Here is a 25,949-nt window from a genome sequence, read left to right on the forward strand (position 1 = left end):
GGGGGAAATGGAGAAGGGGGGGAGTAATTAGCAATGCGGGATCCCTCCGCTCCCCCTTCTCTGTGGCGAAGTGAGGCGCGTTAATAATGGTTATTAATAAGCCGGTGATTGCCGTCCCCGGTACCCCGGTGGCCCCTCTCCCCCACCGCCCCCTCCCCTCCGGGTGAAAGTGGAGTTCAGCTTTGGGCTGTCTGAATATCGCCGATATTATCCGGGGGGATGTGTTGGCTTGGGGGGGGGGGGGGGGCGCAAAACGTAGCCTGGAGCCGCGGGCGACCATTGTCAACTCCAGCCCTGGCGCAAGGCTCCCTACCCACCTCAGTGCACACACACTCACACTTCTTCCTCGCCAGGTTTCCCCGGCGGGCACTAGGAAATCTGGTCCCTCCGGAGAGGCGGGGGCCCCTCCCGCCCTTGTTTCCCGGTGTGTAAGTGTGCATCACATCGGGCACCGGCGGTCCCCTGCGCTGCCTGCCCCTGCTTGTGTGTATTTATGTGTCTAAAAAAGGCAGTTGAGAGAAGGATTTCCGATTCGTTTCCGCTTCAAATAAACAGCACTGATAACCTCGAGCCTGACGCCTAATGCTAAAAGGCCACTTCGCCGCTGGGAGTCGGACCCTGGGAGCGTCCGCCTGCGGGGGGGGGGATGACGCCTCCGCCCGGCCCCCCCCCTCGGTGGCTTGATCCCCCGTCCCCGGGACGGTTTGCAAGGGGATACGCGTGGGGATCTCCCGTGGGGGAGGAGGAGAAGGATATGCGTGGGGGGAGGGGTGCATGGCACGGCGGGGGGCACTGCCCACCCATCCTGGCGCCGTGGGATGGCGGTGCCCCCGCCCCGGGCTGGGGCTGTGGGCCGGCGGCTGCCGGGAGGGCGGCGAGCGGAGCTAGGCACTGGGAGGAGTCCGCCACAAGCAAATACGGCCGGCAGGGTTGGACGGGGGGAGGGGGTAGGGAGGAGCCGGGCAGGGCTTCTCCCCCCGCAAGCCGAGGTGTTTCATTAGTCGCGGGCCCGCGGTGGCCCTGCCGGGGCCGGGACAGGCCGGGCTGGGCCGGGGGTGGGGACCCGCCGTGTTGCCTTATATGTCCATCTGTCAAACCGCAAAGGATGTGCGAGGCGAGCAAAGCGCTGAGCCTGCTAGTCCTCTGCTGTCAGGGAAAGTAATTTGATCCTTTTCGTATTGACAGGAGGATTTCAGGGGTAAAGGATTGCTGGCAAATTTAATCCTGTGTTGAATCATATGGACCCAAATGGGAACAATTATTGATCTGACACCCCCTGCAGCCAGGACCAATTTACCAAGCAGGCTACAGTAATGATATAATCAGCTGTCTCACGTTAGGCAGTGATAGCACAAACCTGAGGAAACAAGTGTCTAGGATCTTTTATTGCAGACAGGAAAAAAAAATGCCTATTGGGGAAAATGTGCAAGTGGCTGCTTCACACACACCTTCCTATGCTTCCTCAGCCTTGGCTGAACTTACTCTCCTCAGTCAGAAGCTCCTTCCACTCAAAGGAGAAACTTTTTTTATCTCCATTTGGTTTTTAGCTGAAAGGAGAAAAACCCCTCCAAACAATGAAGTTGTACTTTAATCTCTGCTTTTAGCTCAGAAGGGTTATGTAAAAGTGTGTGGGGGGGGAAGCAGAAACACTGAAGCACTCGGTGAATGGAGACTTCTCTTCCATCTCTTATTGGCTTTGGCTTTTTTTTTTTTTTTTTTACTCAAAGTTTTAATTGAAAACAGAAATCTATTGAGAAGTAACTGAGCCAAGAAAACCTCTCTTTTCTCTGCAACTAGGGATGGGTAATAAATAATTTTTTGCTGATGTTATTTTAAGTTGTTTGAGTTCTTTGGTTCCTGCCAAAAAGCCCAGCATAGATTAACACATCATTTTAGGAGGATGCACTCTGTGAAATGTAATAAAATGGTGTGTTAGGTTTGTGCAGAGCCATAAACTATGCTAGTTGTTGGCAAACAAAAGAAACAGTGGCCATGATTTATTATTAATAATAATAATAACTAAGCTACTTAGCTTGACTTGATATTTACTGAGTTTCTCTACTGAGGTTTCTCAGTATCATTTCCAATAATGTACTTTAATTAAGTTGGGAACTGTTCTTTTTTTAACAACTGCTATTGCCACATGCTTAATTAACTCAAGGAGTTAAATGCTTGAAAAGGTCCAACCATCATTTTTTGGCTTTAGATGCTGCTTAATCTCCTCTTCTAGTCTGTTTTGACTCATCCTTTGAGCTCCTTTTCCCCATCTCTTTGGTGTAAGTGCCAGTTTACCAACAGGACTCTTGTTTTCCATTACAAGATTTGGCTAGTCCCAGTTTCAGTGACTTTTTTTTGCCCTCTCAGTAGGGCTCAATTGCTCACACATAATCTTTCCGTTCTGTTTTCTTTCCCCTTTGGACAACACCCTCCAGGACTGAAAAACTCTTGCCTTGTACTCCAAGACTTGCAATTACACAGCAATTCTGACTCTTGACCCAACTAGTAGTAAGAAAGGCTATTGTCTAATGAACCACATAAAAGCAGTTCAGGGATCCAACAGATTGCTGTGATGGAAATGAAAGCTGTCCCAGTGAATTGATGACTGATTTGTTTAACCATATGCCTAGGTGGTTTTTCTTGCTCCCCGTTAACTACCCATCTCTGGAGTATCTGTGATCTGTGGGTCTGCAATGATGTTGAAAGGCAGCATTAATAACTGCCAAAATGTGCTCCATGATGCATGACCCACGTGGGCCATGAATAGGATTTAAGCCATGTTCAGAAAATTCAGCATGTCATTTTTGCCTACCATAACATGTAGGCACACAGGGTTTTGAGTGTGTAAGTGCTGTGATTAAGCATGCATTTGATGATGAGACAAGGGCAGCAAATCTGCATTAAAAAAAAAAAAAAAAGATGGTCAGATGAAATCCATGGCAAGATCTAGCCTCATTGCTGGGAAGTCCAGGCACTCTTCAGGCAGCAGCAATCCAAGGTTTAGAGCTAGTCCAAAGCCTAGCAAGAAAGGCGAGAGTCTGTGGGAGAACTTTAGCAGAGAAAGTTCCCAGTGTTTTGCTGCAGGGCTTGTGGTTTCTACCGTGACTTGTTTTGCTGCTATTATAGGTTCTGTTCTTGTTACTTTCTCTCTTTCCAACTTGATAAAAAATAAGAGTTTCCTTTCCCATTATTATTGTTGAGGTTTTAGCCTGGGGGGACTGTCAGATCTGAAAACAATTTCCAAACTTTTGAGGTTGGGGACTGCTTTGCCTTCTGATATGGGCATGAAATCAAGTTGCAAGCATGTGTTGTTAGCACAGTTGCTTCTCAGGTGCACTCAAACCGTTAGAGACAGATTCTTTCTCCTTCTTCCGTGAAGGCTTCACTTGATGTGGCTTCAAAAGTTCATTGTGTCTTTGGACCTGCTTAGAGATCTGCTGAATGCTGGGAACAAGTGTAGCTCCCCAACATGCACTCGGATTCTGCATTCACATTTAACTAGTCATAGAGAGAGCAAAGTGAGGGGGATAAATAGGTGGGGCAAAAAAAAAGGAAGGCAAAATAATTTCTTAAATTGAATAAAAGCAGTCAGAGAATAATGCATCTTGTCTTTCAGAGCTGAGGAAATGTGTGAAGGAAGTAGGGGGTGGTAAATTCTGTTTATCAGCTCTTGAAAGGGAGTAGAGTTAGGGGCTATTTTGCCCTTTTGGAGTTGGATTTACTTTGCAGCGCAGATTGTCCAAACACAATAATGAGCTTTTACTGTAAGATGTAGGGCAGCTGGATATGATAAGCAATTTTCTGACATTATTTCATTTAGGCTTTTGTTGTCTTTTATGAAATTGAAAATTTTGACGAGTTCTCAGCTTAGTCACCTCTCTCTCCAAAAGGCCAAATTGAAACTCTGGTCCTCAAACACCCCGAGGATTGGGAAGATTTGTTCCAGGCTTGATTATGATCTTTACAGCTCTAGTTTGCTTCCAAGTCTAGCTGGGGATCTTTGCAAGGTCTCAGACCTCTGTATTTCTATGATATTTGCCCGGCTGCCTGTCCACCAAACCCGTGTGCCATTGCCAGTGTGTGACGATGACCCTGATGACTTCAGATATGAAGGGGAAAGTGATGGGGCTGAAACACAAGTGAAAAAACAGGAAGGTGTCCAGAGAAGTACTCTGGGGATACGGTCACTGGTATTGCTCACAGATCCCAGGGTCAGGTTTACTCTTGCTTATGAGTGGGGACAGTGGTGGGGCTTGTGTATGTGTCCATCCAGCACAGGGGTCTTGCAGGGAAAAAAGGAGTTGTGCAGATGATAAGGATGAGCCTGAGTTATCTTCCCTATGTAGGGCTGGTGAGTCTGATGCACTTTTTTGAAAGCAAACTCAATGTGTGGAAAAGCCATGCAGGAGGAGACCAATTTCCATGCAAACATGAGGCCTGAAGGTGGTGGCAAGGCTCTGACCTGTCCTGGTGAATACCAGAGCACATCGTGGCCCAAGGCTTGGCTCTGCAGTGCATGATATATTGGGATGCAAATACCTGGCAGAGTGGGGTGCTGGGGTTGTGTTCTGCTGATCGAGGGTGCCAATTAAACTCGGACACCAGAGTGAAAAGAGTAGGCTTATTTTACTGTTAATAATTAAAGGATATAACCAAGTAATACAGAAAATAAGCAATAAGGAAAATACAGACTAGTACACTTAATTATTACTACGTACAGTTAATTATAGAAAATAAGAACAAGCACGGTAATGCACCTAATCATTACTACATGATGGGGAGAATAGTGATTAAGAAAGATCCATCACCACTTGCATATGTTACCATCATCCAGACCCGCAGTCGCTGGGCAGCCCCGGTTACAGCGAGGATTTGGAGAGCCTGTCCCGGCAAGTGGGAAATCCTACGCGGTGCGTCCACCCGTAGGTGAGGCTTCCAAAGTCGCTGTGAGTGGCTCCAGCCTTACATAACAAAAATCAGCAAGCCAGAATGACTTGCACTTTTCTTTGAGTGGAAACATCTGGTTTCATCCTCCTGTTGGATTCCACCCAAAGCCTGGCCAGGGCTTGCGGGGGGAGACCAAGGGAGTTTCTAACAAGGCCAAACACTTGGGTTCTCAGCCTTGAACAAGGCTAAACAAGGGAAGTTGGATACATTCTCTCAGCATTTCATCCTCACTACTAATTACATTGTGCCTAAGCTACATCTTTCACTAGTGAGCATACATATTTCGTTAATGATCAGATACTAATTAATAAATGCTAATAGTAATACAGATTTTACTAATTAGCAGATACTAATGGATAACGTTTGGTTGTGAGGTTCATCTAGAGGTCAGCTTTGTTTCAGGGCCTATTATTCAGTCCCTAGCACTACAGGTTGTAGCTAAATGCCATTGTGGGGTGACTTATTTAGCTTCTCACTGCCTCTGAAGGAGTGAATTCCTGTTCCTGTAAGGGTTGCTGTGCAGTCCTGGGCAGTTAAGGGCTCTATGAATGTGGCAGCGATGAGAGCAAAGTTTCCTCTACTGTAGTATGGTATCTCCTGTAATAGTGTTTGGGAAAGTTGTTCAGAAGAATGTGTGGTAGGCAAGTATGGGGTAACCCAGGGCTCACTTAAATACCTCAAAATGAGATATGGGTTAAAGATCAGAAGCCTGAGGCTTTGTGTTACTTTGAAATTTTTGTTAGTCTTCACCTTTAAAACTGAGAGATATATATGTATACAATGAATCATTCTGTTTCTGTCCTGGTATTTTAGCAGATGGAGAAGCTGGTTTTAAGATAGAAGGGAGAAAATGATGATACTGAAACCAGAGGTCAAGCTGCAAGGTGTTACAGGCATGTCTTTCCTCCATATGAATCCACATATCCTGAATATCCTATTGATGTGGTTTCTGACTTGGACACTGGCCTAACTTCCCTGTGTGTTTCCAGACCCAGCGTATTCTGGAGCAACACTGTGATTCATGCCTATCTCTCCTTGAGTCCTGATAAATTTTTGGCTTTGGACAATGCAGTGGGGTTTCCACCAAAACTCCTCTGAAATCCTATTAGTTTGCTGGACAAGGAAATCATTCCTGTAGTTTTTTCTTTCTTTTATTTTTTTTTTTCCTCTCTAAAGCCTTCCTATGGAGCTCTATAGTGGGGATTCAGTACAGTTCTGCACAGGGGAATAATTCTCTGCTGAATTCTTCAGTTCTTTTTCAGAAGGGATCAGAGATGTGAAAGCTTAACTGGGGGAGTTTAGTAAGTGTTCAAACGTGATTGTATACATTTAAAGTATTATAGTAGGCATCTGGGCAAAGTGTTATTATACATGCCCATTGTTCCTCAGGTTGCAAAACAGTTTAAAATATTAACCCATATATTCACATTCTTGTAACTTCCATAAACCTTCACCTAATGGGCTGAAAAATGTCATGCTTTCTCTTTGCTTGATGACAATTTTCTTCCTGAAAGGTTGAGTAAATTCTCTCCAGCTGTTAGTTGTTCCTTTCCCCCCCCCCCCCCAATTTATTCAGAATAAGTGAGAGTGGGGGAAGAAGAGGAAACACTTTTCCATTTTAAATTATTCTAACCACATGCTTTTAACCAGGGCAGCAGTCTAACGTGCTGGACTTTAAACTGATAAATGGATATAAACATAGGGCTTGTTGAAAGCCTCTGTCTTCTTTTGGTGAGGGGGGCAGAAAAATGGAGGTCACGGTTCCTGATGCCATGACAAATTAAAAGTGTCATTGTAGGCATCTTAAAGTTGATGGAGATCTTTTAGTCTGTTGTCTTAAAGAACGAGGCACTGTCCCTACAAATCCTGCTGGATAAGTGTCATAAATGCATTTGCTATAGGTGTTGGTTACATTAGATCCCAGTTCTGTGTCATAGGAGGTAGTCACAGAAACATAGGTCCTGTTCCTCCATCCTTTTATCAGAGTTGAAGACACATCTGCTCTTAAAACATGCTGCCTTTTAAGTGTGGCTTTCAGGCCAGAACATTTTCTTCAGGCTTAGCTCAGTGAACAGACCTCCCAGGGCCCATAATGAAAACCTCTGAAAAAAATAGTGTGAGCAGCAATTAAAATAACAGTAAGCTTCATTGTGGCCCTGGGTAGGAACTGAGACCCTATTCAAACCTACATCCATCTCTAACTGAGCAGCAGTGGTATGGATGCCTCAGTTCAGGGGTCTCTTGACCCATCAGAGCTCACAGACCAAACTGCTTGTTTGGGACCTAAGTGAAGGACTTATATTAGGAGAGAGACCCATATGTCATCAGTGGAGAGAGGGGGCACTCATGACTGACTTGGCCTTGGATTCCCCTAAATTCTGACCCCATCCCAACCTTTATCATCCTCCCAAACTCAGTAGCATTACAAGGGAATAACAACTCAAAGTCCTGGTCCTGCTTGAATGGGGATTTGAGTCGTGAATCCAGTGCTCCAGATCCTATTTGACGCCTTGGAGGGAGTCTGATGTGTGCAAGGGAGTCTGATGTGTGCAACCCCACACAAAGAGCACAATGAAGTAATTCAGCTGGAGAGGCCTTTTGCACATGCAGGTACTCAGCAGGCTCTTATCTCCTGTCTGACTCAACTTCTCCCAGCACTTCGGTAACCACTTCCTCTTCAACATCATTAGAGGCAAAGCTACTCCTTTCCTTTGCCCACAGGAGCTGTCTGTTATCTTGCCTTTATTCCTGGCCTTGGGTCTTCCCACCGGCATGCTCCCGACTAGTTTATGCCTCTTGACGTCGCTGTCCCAGCACTGTGGGCTGCTCTTTGCCCTGTGCACATCCAGCCGTGTCCACTTGTATCCTGCTCTGCTTTTGTCTCCTGCTTTTTCTTCTGCAATCCATGAAGCTTTAAGGGTATTTCTTGTTTTGCTGACCCAGACACTCTCTCCTCCCTCAAAGCTTAAAGACTGATATATTCTGCAAGGCAAAGCAGTCTCAATGCCTTTCTTTAAATACCTCAAATTATTGCTCTCCTTCTTGCATGCCCTTTATATGCCCTCTTTTCCCATAGTCTCCCCTTGATGCTAGGGATGCTTGGTACATTATACAGCACCAAGCAAGACACCACTGCTTACTCAGCATGGAAACACACAGTGCAAGCCTGCACAGACAAAATCCAACCTTTCTTATTCCTAGTCTCATCTGAAGCATGCAGAATTGAGTAATATGGGATGTGTTGTTTGTACAGCCCCTAGACTGGGAACAGGATAGATCCTGGACTGAAGCCTTTTTGGTCCTCCTTGTGCCATCACTTACAGCTCTGAAGAATGGATGCTGAACCAAGACCTGGTGCATTCCTTGTCAGATGTCTTGTTTTATTTTATTTATTTATTTGTTTTTTCTGAAAGGAGGGAAAACTGGTCTATTTGGCACTTGTGCAAGCAAAAAACTAATGGAGGAGGGAAAAAAAAGGAGAAAGGATGAGTCCCGTGGCAGCAGCAGTAAATAAAAACAAACCTCTCGTTAATGATTTATATAGAGAAATCATTTTCCACATGTTTCAGGGTATAGAGGGAAATGTTTGATCAGAGGGAGAAGAAGCGATTATTGCCCTACCACAATGGTGTTAGAAGTAGGCTACTGTGTCTGGTGGCTGCTCTCCAAGAGCAGAGTCGATCTAGGAAAGTTTGGTAACACAGATGATGGAATTGTGCAGGGTTTTGCTTTCTGTGGCTGGTCTCTATGCCAATAACCTTTCCCTAAACACCCATAAAACTTTCCATTTGTAGTCTGGAGTGGCTGCCACTACCCCCAGGATGGTGTGCTTGGCAAGAGCTGGCTAGAATGGAGTAAGCATTTGAAGTCTCCTTCTTGTGCATGTTGACACTTTTCCCCAAAGAATTTTATGGCTGTTGTTAATGGAATAAGTTTTATCCTTGTAGTGGCACACACTACTGCACCCAGCAGAGTGCTCAGGGTATTCTCTTGGAGCATCTCAGGAGTCACCTTTGGTTATACATCATGCTGAGAGTGATGATGCTTGGTCTGGGAGCTCAGCAATCTGGTGTTGACGTGACATAGGCAAATCTCCTGGCTTGGCTCTTTGTGTTGTAATGAGCTGGAGCACAGCTGGTATCTCATTCTGTTTTCTAGTGTCCCAGAGGCCTAATCTTCACAAGGGTGATGGGTAAAAATGACACATCAGCTCTTGATTTCATTGGGATCAAACACTATTCCTTGATGCAGAGATGTAAATCCAGTGAACTAATCCCAGCTTTAGAGCAATCCTGCAGCAGTGTTTGTGTCTGAGGGCACAAGTGGGAGGAGGTTGGTCTTTAGAGACCAAAAGTCAGCATGAGGAGGTGTTTACTCCCTTCCCCAACACAGTTTTAGGTTGTGAGTGAGTAAATTTATAAAACCTTGGCACAGTTCTCAGGCAGAAGCTTGTAAAAGTCCTTGGGCAACATGATGGGCATCTCTCCTACTGCAGATGGGTGCTTTGCTACACTAGCTGTTGCCACAGCTGTACCTTGGGCAGTATTGCTTTTATGGGCCTTGTGATTTATGGCTGTGTCAGTTGTTTATCATTCAGTTGGCCCTCCCTTCAGCGCTGTATGATAGTTAGTTACTTACATAGAAAGGTGACTATCTGATCCAATTATGGAGTCTCAAACCTGATTATGGAGTCAAATATGATTCCATAATCTACTCTTAATGTCTCTATGTTGAGAAGATAGATACACACGTATAATGTGCACATTTACATGCCTCCATAATTATGGATATGCTTGGGCTCTCATTTATTTCTGTCTCTTTATCTTGGTGGGAATGCTTGCAGCTTCATCTGGCTGTGAGAGATCTTCAGGTTATCTTGTCTTTTCCCCTCCAGTGTGGCTTTTCCTGTCTCCTTTTGCTGGGCTTGGGCATGCCAAGGCAGAGCCATCAGTCAGTGTTACTCAGTCATGATGGTGGAGATGCAGAGGGCTGGTATCTCTTGGACTCAGGGCAATGTGATGGAAACAAGTGAAGATTACATTTCTGCTGTTCTGGTAACTGCCATTAAGCCTTGGTCCTTGTTTTCATGTGGGTAGACCACATCTGGGAGAGCTTGCATCCTTTCCCTTCAGAGAAGGTCCTCACACAACCCATGCAAAATCAGAGGCAGAGGTGGAAGGACTGGAACAAAAGCAGCATTGGAGACAGGGAGACCATGTGGAGAGGAACCACCTTTCTTCTTCTAATTCACCCTATTAATGAATCACATGCCTTAGTTATTTTTATAGATAATCCGTGGATTACAGGCATTCACACATGGTCATTCCACTTGCAATTATTCTTATCAGTTGAGGATCTCATACTGTATCTGTTGTATACCCACATCTATTTTATACGTGTCTATATCCAGGTATATCTTATAGATGGGAATTTTAGCAATGTGTTTAAAATTGTCATGCAGTAAAGAGACCAGTTTGCCCAGCACTGGAGACAGAGTCCAAATAATACATCACAGAAGCACAGAATGGCTGGGGTTGGAAGGGCCTCTGGAGATATCCCAGTCCATCACGGTGCTCAGCGCAGGATCACCTAGGGCTGGATTCTCGGGGTTGTGCCTGGTTGTGAATTGGACATCACCAGGCCATCTCTGATTCTTTATTAAGAGATGATGTTCATTTGTTTTGCTTGAAGGGGAAGTCCTTCTGCCTTGTTTCTGTCCTGATTGATGCAAGGTGGGTGAAAGGGAGAAGGTGTTTCCTATGGGATCTATAGTGTGGACAGAAAATAGCTGTCACAGTCATTTTTCCATCTCCTTGCCAAAGCTGGGTTGTTCTTTCAGAGTATCATGGCCACAGGAATTAACTGAGGCTGTGGTCCAAAGATGCAATAAATCTAGCTCTAGGGCTCTGAGCAGCAGATTAAATACACTATTGGTGCATGATACTGATCCAGTATAAACTCATTTTCCTGGTTCAAATTTGTTCAAAAAAATTTGCAGTGACTTAATTTTATCTCAGAAGATTTTGTATTGTGTCATACTATGTCACTTGTCTGCACCATGCTGGCTTTATGGCTCACAAGTTTTATCCATCCTCTGGGACTGCCTTTAAGGTGGCATGAAGAAAGGCTTTAACCCTCATCTGTGTGCTCTGGTCCATTCAATAGAAATGTGATCAGATGCCTGTTCCTGATCTGCATCAAACTTGTGCTGCTGATGAGCTGGCAGTGCACAGACTGTGACCACAACCACACTTGAAATTCCTAGGTTTTTTGCAAGGCAATAATGAAGAAATAGGTTGGGGCTTTTTTTTTTTTTTTGTATTCTTAATGTGGGTTACCTGAGTTCAGTGCAGCTTGCTGCATGCCAGGCTGTTGGGTTTTTATGTCCCATGATGGATTCTGAAGTTTCACTGACACTTCTCATAAAAGCAGGTTTCTGACCAAAATTTTCTCTCGGGTGTAATGTGGGTTGTCTATTGGCCTCTGCCCCAGAGGCAGCTTCATTTCAGCAGTGGCATATATAATTGAGGAAGCAACCTGGGAGTCTTTGGAGTGAAAGGTGATCTCTCATCATTAAATATTGCTGTATAGTCTCCAGTGCTTTGTGGTGAATGGTTTTAAAAAGATGGAGTATAAAGAGGCTTCCAGGATTTCTGATATTTTGTAGAGATTAGAATATGTCACATGAGAGAATGTGAGATCCAAAGGCAACATGATAGATGTGGCATTACAAAAGATGTGGGCTCCACGTTCACTATGACACTCTCAGGCTTGTGCCTCAGTTTCCCCTCACTTGAACCTGTTCAATAGAATTTTTTTTTCTTTTTCATCTTAAGGCATTTTGGACTCTAGGGATAAAATGAAAGCAGACACAGTAGCTACAGTCATGGCTGGGATTAGTGTACTATGGGATTTGGGCAGCATCTCTTAATATAGTTCCAAGCTCTCTGCTGGTACCCCTGGTGCTGGAGAAAATCAGAGCAGCAGCACAAACTTCTGGGCAGCTGAACCTGGCTTGCTTGAATTGTCTAATCAGTGCTTGCTTGTTACTAATGTGGTTGCTTCTGTGCATAGGACAAAAGCCATACCAAGTGTTATACCCCCTTTCACTTCATAGAGATCCCAAATAGGTGGATTTCTTCCCTCTGCCATGGGCTCTCACCTCTGTTTTTGTCCTCAGCAAATTTTCACTTTAACCAGTTTATAGCCCTAGCATCTGAATGCTTGCAAATGTGAGTAGTTGCCTGAGGCAGGAGAAGGGAGCATATTCAGAACCCTTAATGGTAGGCATCTAGTATGACCCAAAGGGAGGTCTTGTACTTCAGGCCTTTACCTCCAGAAGTGTTTGAGGTGCCCAGAGATAAAAAACATGTGAGCAACCATAGCAAGGCTAAGCACACAGGCATTTGATTATTTCTCAGTACTTATCAGAGGAAGAGTGAATCTCTCCCTAATTAAGAGCTAATGCCAACTTCTGTGAAATTTGCTGTCATTCACCTGTGAATTATCCTCCTCAAATTTAAGTTGACTGCAGAAAGGCTGCTAGCAATAACACTTTCCTTCAGGAGCTTAATTTGGATGGTAAAATGCCTCTGTAGTTGCTTATGGAATGGGACTTGATGCTGGTGAACCTTGGAGGCCTAGAAGGGCAGTTTGGGTGAGCACTTAAAAGTTTAGACAGCCCCCATCTCTTGGGTGTTTAAAACAGAGTTAGAGGTCTCCCTGAAAATCTTCTTCCTCCCTAGATTTCCAGATCTGCACATTGCCAGTTAAGGCAGAAGAGCTGCTGGAGAAAAAGTGTTCATCGCTGTCCCTTCAGTGCTTCTGCTTGCAGGTAGTCTGGAGAGGGGAGATGGGGAAGTTTCCAAAAGAGGTTACCCATTCAGAAGCCTGAAGTGAGGTTTCCTAATTAGTCAAACTGCAGGTACCCTGACCAAACAAGAAAAATGAGTATAATGTCCCTGGACCCAAGTTATTTAACTATTAACCCTGGAGGAGAGTAAGAAGATACCTAAAACAATGACCCAGTTAATTCTGCCTGGCCTTTAAGTGCAGGGTTATTTGTTGCTACCTGTGAGTCTGGTGATATCATTATCTGCAGGCTCTCAGCAGAACAGGAGGCCAATATTTTTAAGTGGTATTTTAAGGTGGCTTTGGCACAAACTCACCTGATACTGGTGTAATTCAATGACTTTATTAATCTGTTGCTTGTTTCTACTCACCTAGAGGCACACAGCCAAACAGGGATGAGTGTTTGGGCATCATGACCCAGAGCTTGGTTCCAAGACCCACAACTAGACTTTGGAGCAGAAACCTGGCTTTTTATTCACCCTTCATAAAACATTACCCAATTACTCCAAACCTGAAAGACCTTTCCCAGCTCGGAGCCATGAGTTTTATTTCAGCTCCCATTCAACATAGGCTCCCAAGCGGGTTGGTTCATTATGCCTGTGGTTCCTTCCCTGCACCCTTGGTGGTTGTGGGCTCATCCTGTCGCCCTGCCTGCTGAGCTAGATGCTGTCCGCCAGAAGTTTCCTCTTTTTTACCAGCATTGAGAGAGGTTAAAAGCCTGTGGATGGAGGCTGGCATAGAGTGTCCATTGTACATTTGTGCATACCAGAGCAGTAACTCCCTGGAATGCTGCACAGCTGAGCTTTTACCACCTTGTGTTTGTGTTGCACCCCTCTCCAAGGAGATTAACAATGCAAAATGGCAGGTTAATAGGACAGCCTTTTTTTTTTTTTTTTTTTTAATTGAACGGGTTGGAAGAGGAAGGTAACCCTGACTCCCATCACCTCCATAGGCACAAAGGAGAGGCAAGGTGCAAGGTTGGTCAATTAGGTGAAGCAGCTCCTTGCAACTGGGTGGCTTTAATGTACTAATTGTGTTAGTAATCAGCAACTACCACATGGTAAACATTTGGGTTCAAAGCTATGTAAGGGCATTAATGCTACAATGGGTTTGAATGAGGTAAGCATGATCCTTGTTTCACAGGTGGTGAAATGGAGAGGCTTACTGACTGTAGGGTGAGTCAAGGTAGGTGTGCAGGAGACTTAAATGAGATCAGTAGCAGCAGCTCTGGGAAATGAGTCTCTTCTCTCTTGCCAGAAGATATGTAGCTTAAGTAGAAATACACCATAAAAACACTTATATCTGTTATGAGCTATAGAAATCATCTCTAAGGTCAGGTGGTAGTTCAGGCTCCATGATTGTTGTTTGTTTTTTTTTTTTTTTTTCCCTGGTTGGGCTGTCAGCTTGTGCTATTTATGGGAACTTCATTTAAATTTGTGTCTGCTGGGACCTGGGTGGAGGTCACCCAATGATTTTGTGGGGTTTTAGGATGCTTCAGATTTTCCATTAGTAGCTATATGTGCTAGGGTCAGACAAGTGACCCATGGCTATACTCCAGTGGAAATGTGGATATACAACTAATAAAAGGTGCTTGTTATTACTACTTTTTGAATTTTAGGCTCATGCAAGGTATTTTTAAAAAGCAGAAAGAAGCCAGTGGTACAAGGGCATATGATTTTTTTTTTTCTTGGTGAGCTGTGCTTTAAAGGAGTCTACACTGATAATGCTGTTATGATTTGGTGATAGGTAACAAGATCATTTTTGTTTTCCTTTATGGTTTATTGCTACTAAGAATGACCAGGGAAATCCCTGGCTGTGCTCAGATCTTGCTTGCAGTTTTTCAAGGGGTGGGGTTTGGCAGTGTAGTAGAGCTCATTTAGCAGGGAGCTACTGCTGAAAGAGTAGGTCTGCACCCCCAGCACCTACTCCTGGCAGTACCTTCTTGTTTCCTTCTCCATATGCCAGAAGTGATACTCCTCTGACCCACCAGAGAGCTGTTTCTGCTAAAGTAGCAGAAAATATCTTTGTTTCTCTCTGAGATACTCTTCTGCTAATTTTGTAGCCTGAACTGGCTTGTCATGATGGGCAGTAGGGGGTGGCTATATGGGGGATTTTAAGGAGGGTGTATGGAAGTACATCAACACCTTTAAAAATATTGTTATAAATTGAGACCACAATGGACTATAATTCACTCTTTATTAATTATAGCAAGTAGAATATGAGCAAAGACAGCGCTGGACGGCAGGGGAGTCTGCGCTCCGCCAACTGCCGTGCTGAGTAGTTCAAATAGTCCCCTTTTTATACATCTTTACTTCCCTGCTCATGAGGTAGTGGAGGTACTCCGCGCATGCTTCAGTTGTTGTTAGGGGGGTCGTTTCCTGCCTCCTGGTATTTGTTGAGGCTGAAGTAAGAAGTCTTCCCTCTTTGTCTCATAGTTGATCTTTCACTCATATATCCTTATATGGGCTGTCTTGTCCTGTTTCTTGTCGCTTTCCTGGAAATCTGGTGTTTATCTTGCATGAGCAGTATCTGGTTCAGTTTGTGTGAGCGATTACAGTTATCTTATCTCACACAGGTGGCGTCCAGTGGTTGTTTGCATGAGTGGTTTCTGTCGTCTAATTTTACATTGAGCTTAACATAAATCTTAATAAACAATACCTTAGTCCACAGTTTCTCACAATCCCCCCTTTTTCTTTTTATCCTATTGTTTATTAGGTGCTACTTTCATCTTCATTCTTGTAAACAATTTCTTTTTCACAATTTCGACATTTATTATAGCACTCACAATAATGATTTTCGCGTGGCATAATACATTCACAATAATTTTAATCTTCATTATTAGATACACTTTCATATTCTACTCTCGAGGTTAAAATAAGCAATTTAGCTGTGTCAAACCGTTCTTTAATAAAATGAAAAATATAGCGTAATGTACAAGGCCCAAATATAAGTCCCAGGATCAACATAATAAGCGGTCCTGCTAAAGCCGACAACAAAGTGGTTAGCCAAGGTGAAACATTAAACCAGTTTTCATACCATGACCTGCCCGCTTCACGATCCTTTCTACGTTGGTCTAACCTTTTCCGAAGTTCGGACATGGTGTCTTGGACGACTCCCGTATGGTCAGCAAAAGAACAACATTCTTCATTGAGAGCTACACATAACCCTCCTTCCTTCAAAAATAATAGGTCTAATCCTCTTCTATTTTGTAGTACTACTTCTGATAAAGACTTTACTGAAGTGGCTAAATTTTGGATAGATTGTTCTATTTTCGCTAAATCCTCATCTACAGCCATTTGCAAACCTTGTAATTCCTGACCTTGTACTAGAGAGGCTATACCTGTGCCTGCTCCAACTCCACCCGCTATCAGTAGTGTAGCTAGGGTTACCGCTGTAATTGGTTCTCGTTTTTGTCTATTCCGGTCTCCCTCAAAGTGATGCAATATTTCTTCCGAGGTGTGATAGATTAGACGAGGAACAATAATTACCTGCACGCAAAACTGAGATTGATCAAACACATTTAGAGATAGACAAGGCGTTATTCCGATGTCTGAACAAACCCATTTAGCTCCTGGTGTCGGGATAGCCCATTTGTCCTTTTGATTTTTGTGTTTCTCTATATTGGTATTAGTGACTGTTCGGTTGCATAAAGGCTGATACTTTTCGGGCACTGTACCTATACATTTTCCTTGACCCGTTACTAATTGAATAGTAATTCCTTGCGTATGATTCCTCCGGCCATCCCATGGACATTCTCGTGGGTTTGAACCGTTAGACCATCGAATCCTTCCTGGTTTTCCAATTGCCTCAAAATATGGTGGTCTAATATTATAACATAACCAGCATTCTTCAGTTAAATTTGGTTTGCTTTCATTAAGGGTACGATAAGAGGCTTGCATTAGATTCCATAAAGGGTCTTTGGATTCTAACAACTTTAAATCCCTGGATAAGGAGAATTCAGTCATGGTACCATTAGCTGTTTTCAAGAAGGAGTCTGGGGAAGGGGTTGCGATGTTCACGGGGACAACCTTTTTTTTAGAGAAAGTGGGTGGATTCAGGACCGGATTTGGTCCTACTGGTAAAGGATCGTGGGGTATCCTTTCTTTTATTATTTTGAAAAAGCTTCCTCTATCTGCTCCAGGTTCCCAATATCTAATTCCCCAGGTACGGCCAATTAACCATGTGTCATCTTCTGGTTGTTTAACTTCAATTTCTATTCTGTCGCATTCTGATGGAGATGATTTCACCCCCCTTACAGATCCCCAGACCCCGGAGCCGTCAGATCCATGTTGTGGTGGAATGCAACCTGGAGGTCCCCAAGTGATACTTATATATTTGTCTCCTTTTGTTGGCCAGTCTGAGGCTATTGTCTCGCAACCCCAATAACCGCAATAAAAATGGCCTGGATAGTTGCAATAACTCTTTCCAGGATTGGAAGCTGGACACACATAGAAGGCTTTGGAGTTGGCTTCCGTCGCCTCCCAGCCTCTCTGGATATCGACCGGAATCATTGAGACTAATTGGACAGTAAAATTCCAATTTCCCGGAGAGGTCTGGTTTTGTATTAGTCTAGATTCCTGTAAGTTATATAGTTTCCAGAGCATTGGTTCATGGGGGTTTCCATTTGCTTGGGTTATTATCAATAACAAAACTAGCGGTACACCAGAAAAAAAAGGTGTCTGTCAATTTTGCCAATTTAAGTATATTTTTATCATCCCTGGGGAAGTTTGGCCATTGTTGCTTTTGTGTCCCATTGTTCTGATTCTTTTCTCCACAGTTTGTTCCTCCTCTGCCTCGCCCGTCGACTCGGTTGCTTCGAGCCACGGGGTGTACCATCTTCTCGGCAGCAAGGGAATTCTTCAGGAGAACAGCTGTTTTGGGCTTTCTGCCTGTTTATATAGGCTTCCCACTTTACAGCTTTAACTAATGGGATGAGGCAAGGCACAGTTGGTACTTCCCTTCTTACACTTTATAGCCAAGATTTCAGTTACAAAGGGGATTGGTTCGTTGGAATAGTAACAATAATATTGGGGGTTTATTCCTTTGGTAAAAATTTCCCACCACTCATGGGATTCTTAAATAATTTCTTATTTAGATTCTGATTGCTTTGATTTTCACTCAGTGAGAGTTCTTTGGATTTTCCAACACTGTGTGCAAACCCCTATTGAAGGGTATCCACATTCACAGTGAGTCCACCATTTATCCTGGCATACCATACACTTGGAACAAGCAAACGGATAACAATTGCGGTTCAAATTATTATACTTAATTCGTATATCTAGAGTGTTTATATCAACATATTTTCTATATTCAATATTGTGTGGTTGCATGAGTTTAACAATTTCCTTTAGTACATTTTGTATGCTTCCATATATAATATACGAAGAGAGAAATAATTATTGCGAATATAAACAACAATACACACTTTATACCAAAAGGTAATGCGACAAAATGATCAAGCAAAGTTTTTATCATTACTTTATCTTTCAGGGTTATCTTGGTGTCACCTGGAGTACTGATTACTTTCCAGTGGGGTCTTGTCACTGGGCCTATAACGCGACTGGCATGAGTCCATCCACGCTCAGCAGTCCGGACAGCTGTTTCTGTTGTAAGCAAAATAAGATAAGGTCCCTCCCAATTGGGTTTTAGGGTTTCTTCTTTCCATGTTTTAACTAATATCCAGTCCCCCGGTTTGAAAGTGTGAATTTTTAAGTCCAATGGAGGTCGTTGCACAATCAGCCCATGTTCCCAAAGTTTGTTACGATGCTCTGCTAATTGTGAAACATATTCATTAATTACACGATCTCGAATTAAAACATTTGTTTGTGGACTTTCAATTCTATAGGACATTCCATATACCATCTCAAACGCTGATATTCCTATATCTGCTCGGGGTCTGGTTCTGAGTATTAATAGTGCCATGGGTAGGCACTTGATCCATGATAGTTTGGTTTCTATCATTAATTTAGTCAAAATAGTTTTGATTTCTCCATTCATCCTTTCAACTTTTCCCGAACTTTGTGGATGCCATGGCGTATGGTATTCCCACTTAATTCCCAGGTTTTCTGCTAGATCTCTAACAATTTTTGACACAAAATGTGTTCCTCTGTCTGAGTCGATTACATCAGGTACTCCATATCTAGGTATAATGTGTTCAAGTAATACCTTAGTAACCTGGTTAGCAGTTGCCTTGGAGGTAGGAAAAGCCTCAACATAATGTGTTAAATGATCCACCATTACTAATAAATATTTGTAACGCCCTACTCTGGGTAGTTCAGTAAAATCCACTTGTATGTGTGAGAAAGGTCTGTATGCTGGGGAACGTCCTCCAAGAGGTTTTTGTCTCGTGTTGTTTCGATTAACCTTTTGACAGGTCTCGCAGGCTGCTGTGACTGTCTTTGCTATATTATATACGCCTATACAGGCAAACTGTTGATTGAAATGATCAACTAACGCCTGGGTTCCCCAGTGGGTTTTACTGTGTATTTTTGAAAATATTTCGAGTGCTATGCCCTTCGGCAAGACTTCTCTCCCATCTGGTAATATGTACTTACTATCCCGTTCCTTAGCTCCCATTTGTTCTAGTTTTTCCTTTTCTGCAGACTCAAAACTCAAATTTTTACTAACAGGTACTGGTTGTATAGTCAAAATCGTATTATAATTGCCTGCCACTCGTTTTGCTTCTATATCAGCTGCGTTATTTCCCCTGACTTGATAATTTGTACCTCGCTGGTGTCCCTTTATATGTACAACTGCTATTTTATTCGGCACTTTCAATGCCCCCAGAACTCGCCGAATTAATTCCGGGTGTATCAATTCTTTTCCTTGTGAGTTAATAAATCCTCTTTCCTCCCATATTTTTCCAAAGGTATGTACCACTCCAAACGCATAGCGTGAGTCTGTATATATAGTTCCATCCTTTCCCTTCAGTGACACTAATGCTTTCCACAATGCATACAGCTCACAGGCTTGAGCTGACCAGCTGGCACTCAGGGGGCCTGATTCTATTGTCTTAAATTCTCCTTTTTCCAACTTAACGATGGCATATCCGGACAATCGTTTACCTTCCACTATTCGTGATGACCCATCTATAAATAATACTTCCCCACATTGTAGTTCTTCTTCTTCTAAGTCTGGCCTAATGCGTGTCTGTTGTTCAATTGTTTGAAAACAATTGTGTAATAGTTCATTACCTTCTCCTGGGTACAAAAATTCAGCGGGGTTAACTGCTCCAATAGTTTTTAAAGAAAGTTTAGGGGATTCTATGAGTATTCCTTCATACTTCAATAGTCGGTTATCTGTAAGCCATTTTTCCACTTTTTGTTGTAACACTCCCCTGATGTTATGAGGTGCATATAAGACAACTTCTCCATTAAAGGTAATGCGATTCGTTTCCTCAAGTAATAAGGCAGCAGCGACAATGATTTGTAAACAACTTGGCCAACCCCTGCTCACAGGATCCAACAGCTTCGATAAGTATGCCACCAGCTTCTTTTGTCCGGCCCATTCCTGAGTTAATACTCCGAATGCCGTTCCTTCATGTATGTTAACGAATAAGTGGAATGGCCGCTTTAAATCTGGGAGGCTTAAAACCGGTGCTTGACTTAGCTCCCTTTTGAGATTAGCAAACTGCTCTTGATCCCGAGGGGTCCACTTGAGTATTTTGTCTTTAGACAATTGTTCGTATAAAAATTTAACTTTAAAGCTGTAGTTCTCTATCCATTGTCTACAATACCCAAATAGCCCTAATGCCTGCCGAATTTGCCTCTTAGTGACAGGCATAGGTAATTCTAGAATTCCTTTAATGCGCTCTGGGTCCAATATTTTTTTGCCATTAAACAAATAATGTCCCAAATATTTCACTTTTTCCTCCACAAATTGTAACTTTTCTTGTGATACCCGTAGTCCCTTTTGTGCAAGAAAGTTTAGGAGTCGAATGCTTTCTTTTCTTACATCCTCCTTATTGTTCCCTGCTATGAGCAGATCATCTACATACTGTAACAGCACGTTTCCCGTTTGTACCTGGTATTCTTTTAAGAGTTCTTCCAGGGCCTGTCCAAACAGATTAGGGGACTCAGTGAACCCTTGGGGGAGCACGGTCCATCTCAATTGCTGTCTTCGGCCTGTCTCTATGTCTTCCCATTCAAAGGCAAAATAATCACGGCATTCTTCTGCCAATGGACAGGCCCAAAAAGCATCTTTTAAATCAGCCACACTATACCAGGAGTTATGGGGTCCTAGCTTGCTTAACAGTGTGTATGGATTTGCTACTACAGGGAACCGGGTGATAGTTCTTTTGTTTATTTCCCTTAAGTCATGTACAAGCCGATATTTTCCATTTGGCTTCCTTACAGGCAAAATAGGAGTGTTAAAGGGTGACATACAAGGTTCTAAGATTCCTTGTGTTAACAATCGATCAATTTCTGGTTTTAATCCCCTCCGTCCTTCTAAGGATATAGGATATTGCCTTACCCTTATAGGTATGTGGGGTTCGGAAATTTGAATTTTAATCGGTGGGATTTCTAGTTTACTTATTGTGTCCGGAGAGTACCAGACATCGGGGTTGATTTGTTTTTGATCATCCACGGTCAAAGGATAAGCAGACACCGTTAGCTCTTGATTTTCTACTTTGATTTCTAATTGTAGTTCAACAATTAAATCCCGTCCCAACAGATTAAATTCTGCTTCAGGGACGAGCAAGAGTTCACCCATTCCAAATTTATTTTCAGTTTCGAATATCACATTTTTGATTTTGCTTACTTTAAAGGGTTCTCCTTTTGCCCCTATTACTTGTACTTTTTCAGGGGAAGCTTTACATCCCTCAGGTATTTGCCTAATAGTCGATTTCTCAGCCCCTGTGTCTACTAAAAAGGTGAACTCTTGTTTATGGGGACCTATTTTTAACTTTATCAAGGGCTCATGATGACTCCGGTCCCCTAAAATATAGAGCCCCTGACTCTCCTATTCTGCTTTCAATATTTCCTCATCTCTGATCCTTTCTCTGCAATTCTTCTTTATGTGTCCCTTCTTTCCACAGTAAAAACAACATCTCTGTTCCTTCTTTACTACTGCGTTCCCTTGTTTTATTCCAGCAGATCTGTGTTCACCAGTCCGCCCGTTGCGATCCTCTCTGACAGCTGCTACCATCATTTTTACTTGTCGCTTGCTGCTCTCTTCTTCCCGCCTTACGTAGACTTTCTGAGCTTCCCTCAATAATTCATCCAACCCTCTATTTTGCCAGTCTTCTAGCTTTTCAATCTTTTTTCTGATATCTTCCCATGATTTTGCTACAAACTGAGTTTTTAGGAGCGCTTGCCCTAAAGGGTCGTCTGGATTTACCCCAGAGTACAGTTGAAGGACTTTCCTCAGTCGTTCCAGCCACTCAGTAGGGCTCTCATCTTTCTTTTGCATTTCATTAAATGCTTTATTGATATTCTGGCCACGGGGTACTGCTTCTCTAATCCCCTGAATTACTATAGTTCTCAGATCTTGCATATGAGTTCTATGCACCGGATCCTGATTATCCCAGTTAGGTCTTTGGAGTGGCCATTTGATATCTGCTTGGGGTCCCTGGGCATGCTGAACATCCCACAGTCTCATTCCTGCTCGTCTAATCATATCTCTTTCCTCGGTAGTAAATAATTGACCAAGGATAGATTGCATCTCATCCCAAGTATAAAGGTTTGGTCCCAAAAATTGATCTAATCTTTCTGCCACTCCAAGTGGGTCCTCAATCAAGTTTCCCATCTCGGTTCTTTTAAAATCTCGTAGGTCAGCCGAGTTTAGGGGTACAGAAATATATCCAATCATAGGCTGAGGTCCCCCCATGGGCATTTCCCTTAGAGGATACATCTGAGCTGCCCCTTTTTGACTTCTAGTCATGCGTCTAGGAGGAGGGGAAGACCCTTGTTCCGACTCCGGTGGGGGAGTGGGAGCTCTGGGGACCTCGGGAGGGGCTACGGGAGCAGGAGGAGGAATGTAAGGAGGGGGGGGTTAGAAGGGTTTCGTCTAACTCTTCCTGCTTTTTCTTTTGTTTAGTTTTTACTTCATTCAGTGGGTAAAGTTTAGCTCCCGGTCTTTTTATCCATACTTCCGCATACTGACTCTCCTCCGGGTTAAGGGGTTTTTTTATTATTGACCCAGAGGTTTAATTGCTGTCTTACCCAATCTTCTTCTGACCCATAGACTGGCCAAAAGGTATTTTTAGAAATCTTCTTCCCTCCCCATATCTTAGTACAGTATTCTATAATTTTCTGCTTATCTTTCCCTAGGGTTCCAGGGAAATACCTCCAATTGTCTAAGACATATGCCAAAGGGGTATTCTTAGGTACAGTGTGTACCCTTCCCATGGGAGTCGAAGGCTTGCTGCCCTTCGCCCCCATCTTCTGGAATATCCACAAACATACACTCACTCACTCCCCTTGTTCCTGGCCCAATCCCTCGCGGGAGATGGGAAACGCAGTACTTAAGAGTCCACACTCGCTTGGTTCAGTATATCGAACCTCTCATTCGTTATATTCCAGGAAACCCAGTCCCGCCCGAACGGCAAACCTGCGAGCAAATTCGCAATATACTTACGCGTCCTGCGTCTTCGTCCGGACTCCCGTGCACAGAATTTTTATGGGATCTTACCGGTTTTCTCCTTTGCTCACTATTCTAGAATTTAGGTTCGTCGGTAAGGTTGAGGTAGGCTGTCAGTCGCGGGGCCGCGGATTGCCGCGGGGCGCCTCCCCGGAGGACAGAAGCCCACCATTCCTTATCCGAGTCACAGCACCAGGAATTGTTATAAATTGAGACCACAATGGACTATAATTCACTCTTTATTAATTATAGCAAGTAGAATATGAGCAAAGACAGCGCTGGACGGCAGGGGAGTCTGCGCTCCGCCAACTGCCGTGCTGAGTAGTTCAAATAGTCCCCTTTTTATACATCTTTACTTCCGTGCTCATGAGGTAGTGGAGGTACTCCGCGCATGCTTCAGTTGTTGTTAGGGGGGTCGTTTCCTGCCTCCTGGTATTTGTTGAGGCTGAAGTAAGAAGTCTTCCCTCTTTGTCTCATAGTTGATCTTTCACTCATATATCCTTATATGGGCTGTCTTGTCCTGTTTCTTGTCGCTTCCTGGAAATCTGGTGTTTATCTTGCATGAGCAGTATCTGGTTCAGTTTGTGTGAGCGATTACAGTTATCTTATCTCACACAGGCGGCGTCCAGTGGTTGTTTGCATGAGTGGTTTCTGTCGTCTAATTTTACATTGAGCTTAACATAAATCTTAATAAACAATACCTTAGTCCATAGTTTCTCACAATATCCTATGTGTATTTTTTTTTTCCTAACTAAATGTTTGGCTTAACCTTTCTATGTCATTGGGTGATTGCATCTTTTGACTCAGTTGGATATTTACGGCTTCTCCCATTAACTTTGGCTGATACTTTGTAAGGTACTGAGTTCTTTCATCTCAAAGGGTTCAATCTGCAATGTTTTAAAGAAAGCCCACATTTGAAAGGATGAGAGCGCGGTCTTTGCTTCAGTCAGCCCAAGCCTTTGCCACAGAGCAGTAATACCCAAGGGCACAAGGAACTCTGGAAAACACTGAGTTTAGCTTTCCTTCATTGCCCTCAATACTCAGGTCCCTGATATGCACTGCAAGAGACCCGGGTAGGTCCTCCCGCACTTCTAGCATCCCAGGGAGCATCTTGGGCTGCAGACAGTGCGTGCCTGGCCCAGTGTGTAACAAATAATTAATCTAAAGCAGAGCCCCCCCAGAATAGCTGGCAGCTAAGGGCATCTCTCTCTCGCCTGGGAAGTGGGGAAATAAGGAGTTTAAAACTCTTCTGCATGATTCACAGGGAAACACCATGTTTTCTGTGTTCTGAGCACTGGATTATTGTTTAACCTGAGGCAAGCAAGTGTCTGTCTATGGTTTTTTTTCCCCTCTAAAAAAACCCTGTGACAGTGAGCACTTTGAAGTAATGAGGAGGTTCATGGGTGTGGAGAGCTAGTTGCCCTCTTGTTTATTTCCTAAGTCTAGAGTTGAAGCTGTTTGCATTTATACACCTTTTTTTTTATATATATATCCATTTTCATCAGTTGAGCAATACATGTGGCTATTGTTCCTTGCTTTGAAATACCAGATCCAACCCTCAGAAATGCTGGCCAGCCTTGGTCTCAAGGGCCAAGGAAGGCCCTTGAGATGCTGCAGGGGAAGCCTAAGCATGCCTTGTCTCAGTTATCTCCACATTCGCATTCGATACATGTGTGCATGCTAACTTCCTTTTTTTCTTCTCCTTTCTTTTGACAGTGGAAGATTTGGTCTCTTCTGAGCTCCTTGCAGCCTCTGGGTGATTGGGACGTTGAATTCAGCAGACAGTTACCATTCATTCCCCGGGATTGTACTTGCCCTTGCTCTCCTCATCCTCTCCCACGCTCCCCTTCCCTCTGATAAGACTCCAGGGTGTTGCAGTGTTGCTATGGAGCCCAGGGAGACTTTGGGCAGCTCCCAGCAAAGGGGGGGTGAGGCAGACTTTCTGCCAGCCACTGTCACCTCAGCAAAGCCTTTGCCTGCCTCCGTCTGCGTGGGGGAGATGATGCTGCCTGTGGTGGGCTCAGGGAAAGGGGTCCAGGTGAGTGGTGAGAGGCTGGAGCCTGAGGAAGAGGATGAGCTAGGTTCTGGGAGAGACGTGGATTCTACTTCCAATGCGGACAGCGAGAAATGGGTGGCGGGAGATGGCCTGGAGGAGCAGGAATTTTCCATCAAGGAGGCTAACTTCACGGAGGGGAGTTTAAAACTAAAGATCCAGACCACCAAGAGAGCTAAGAAGCCCCCAAAGAACTTGGAGAACTATATTTGCTCTCCTGAGATCAAAATCACCATCAAGCAGTCTGGGGAGCAGAAGCTTTCCAGAACTGGGAAAAATAGCAAAGCAACTAAAGAGGAGGAGAGATCACACTCCAAAAAGAAGGTAAGTCCTATTCTTCCCTGTATTTCCCCATTCTCCTGAAGGCAGAGGGAGAGGGTAGGATTAAACCTGCTCAGTTTGTGTCTGAGGCATAACCTTCACAAGGTTTGTAAAGCCTCACCTGGCTGCGGAGGAAGTAATACAGAACAAGTATCATCCTGCACTGCTGCATATGCTGTAGGGATGATCTTGAACTATC

The 25,949-nt window shown here is 43.8% G+C and overlaps 1 protein-coding gene across 1 annotated transcript in view; it reads left to right on the forward strand.

The window, feature by feature from the left end:
- The window catches only part of LOC141917814 (SET-binding protein-like), a 353,444-nt gene that overhangs the window by 1,164 nt on the left and 326,331 nt on the right, over nucleotides 1-25,949 (forward strand). Inside the window, exon 2 of the mRNA XM_074811386.1 lies at nucleotides 25,093-25,753. Coding sequence (XP_074667487.1) covers nucleotides 25,262-25,753 — 492 coding nt within the window. The 5' untranslated portion in view covers nucleotides 25,093-25,261. The remainder of the gene's footprint in view (nucleotides 1-25,092; nucleotides 25,754-25,949) is intronic.

The sequence above is a fragment of the Strix aluco genome, chromosome W (genome assembly GCF_031877795.1).
Source record: "Strix aluco isolate bStrAlu1 chromosome W, bStrAlu1.hap1, whole genome shotgun sequence".
In the NCBI taxonomy this organism is placed as follows: Eukaryota; Metazoa; Chordata; class Aves; order Strigiformes; family Strigidae; genus Strix; species Strix aluco.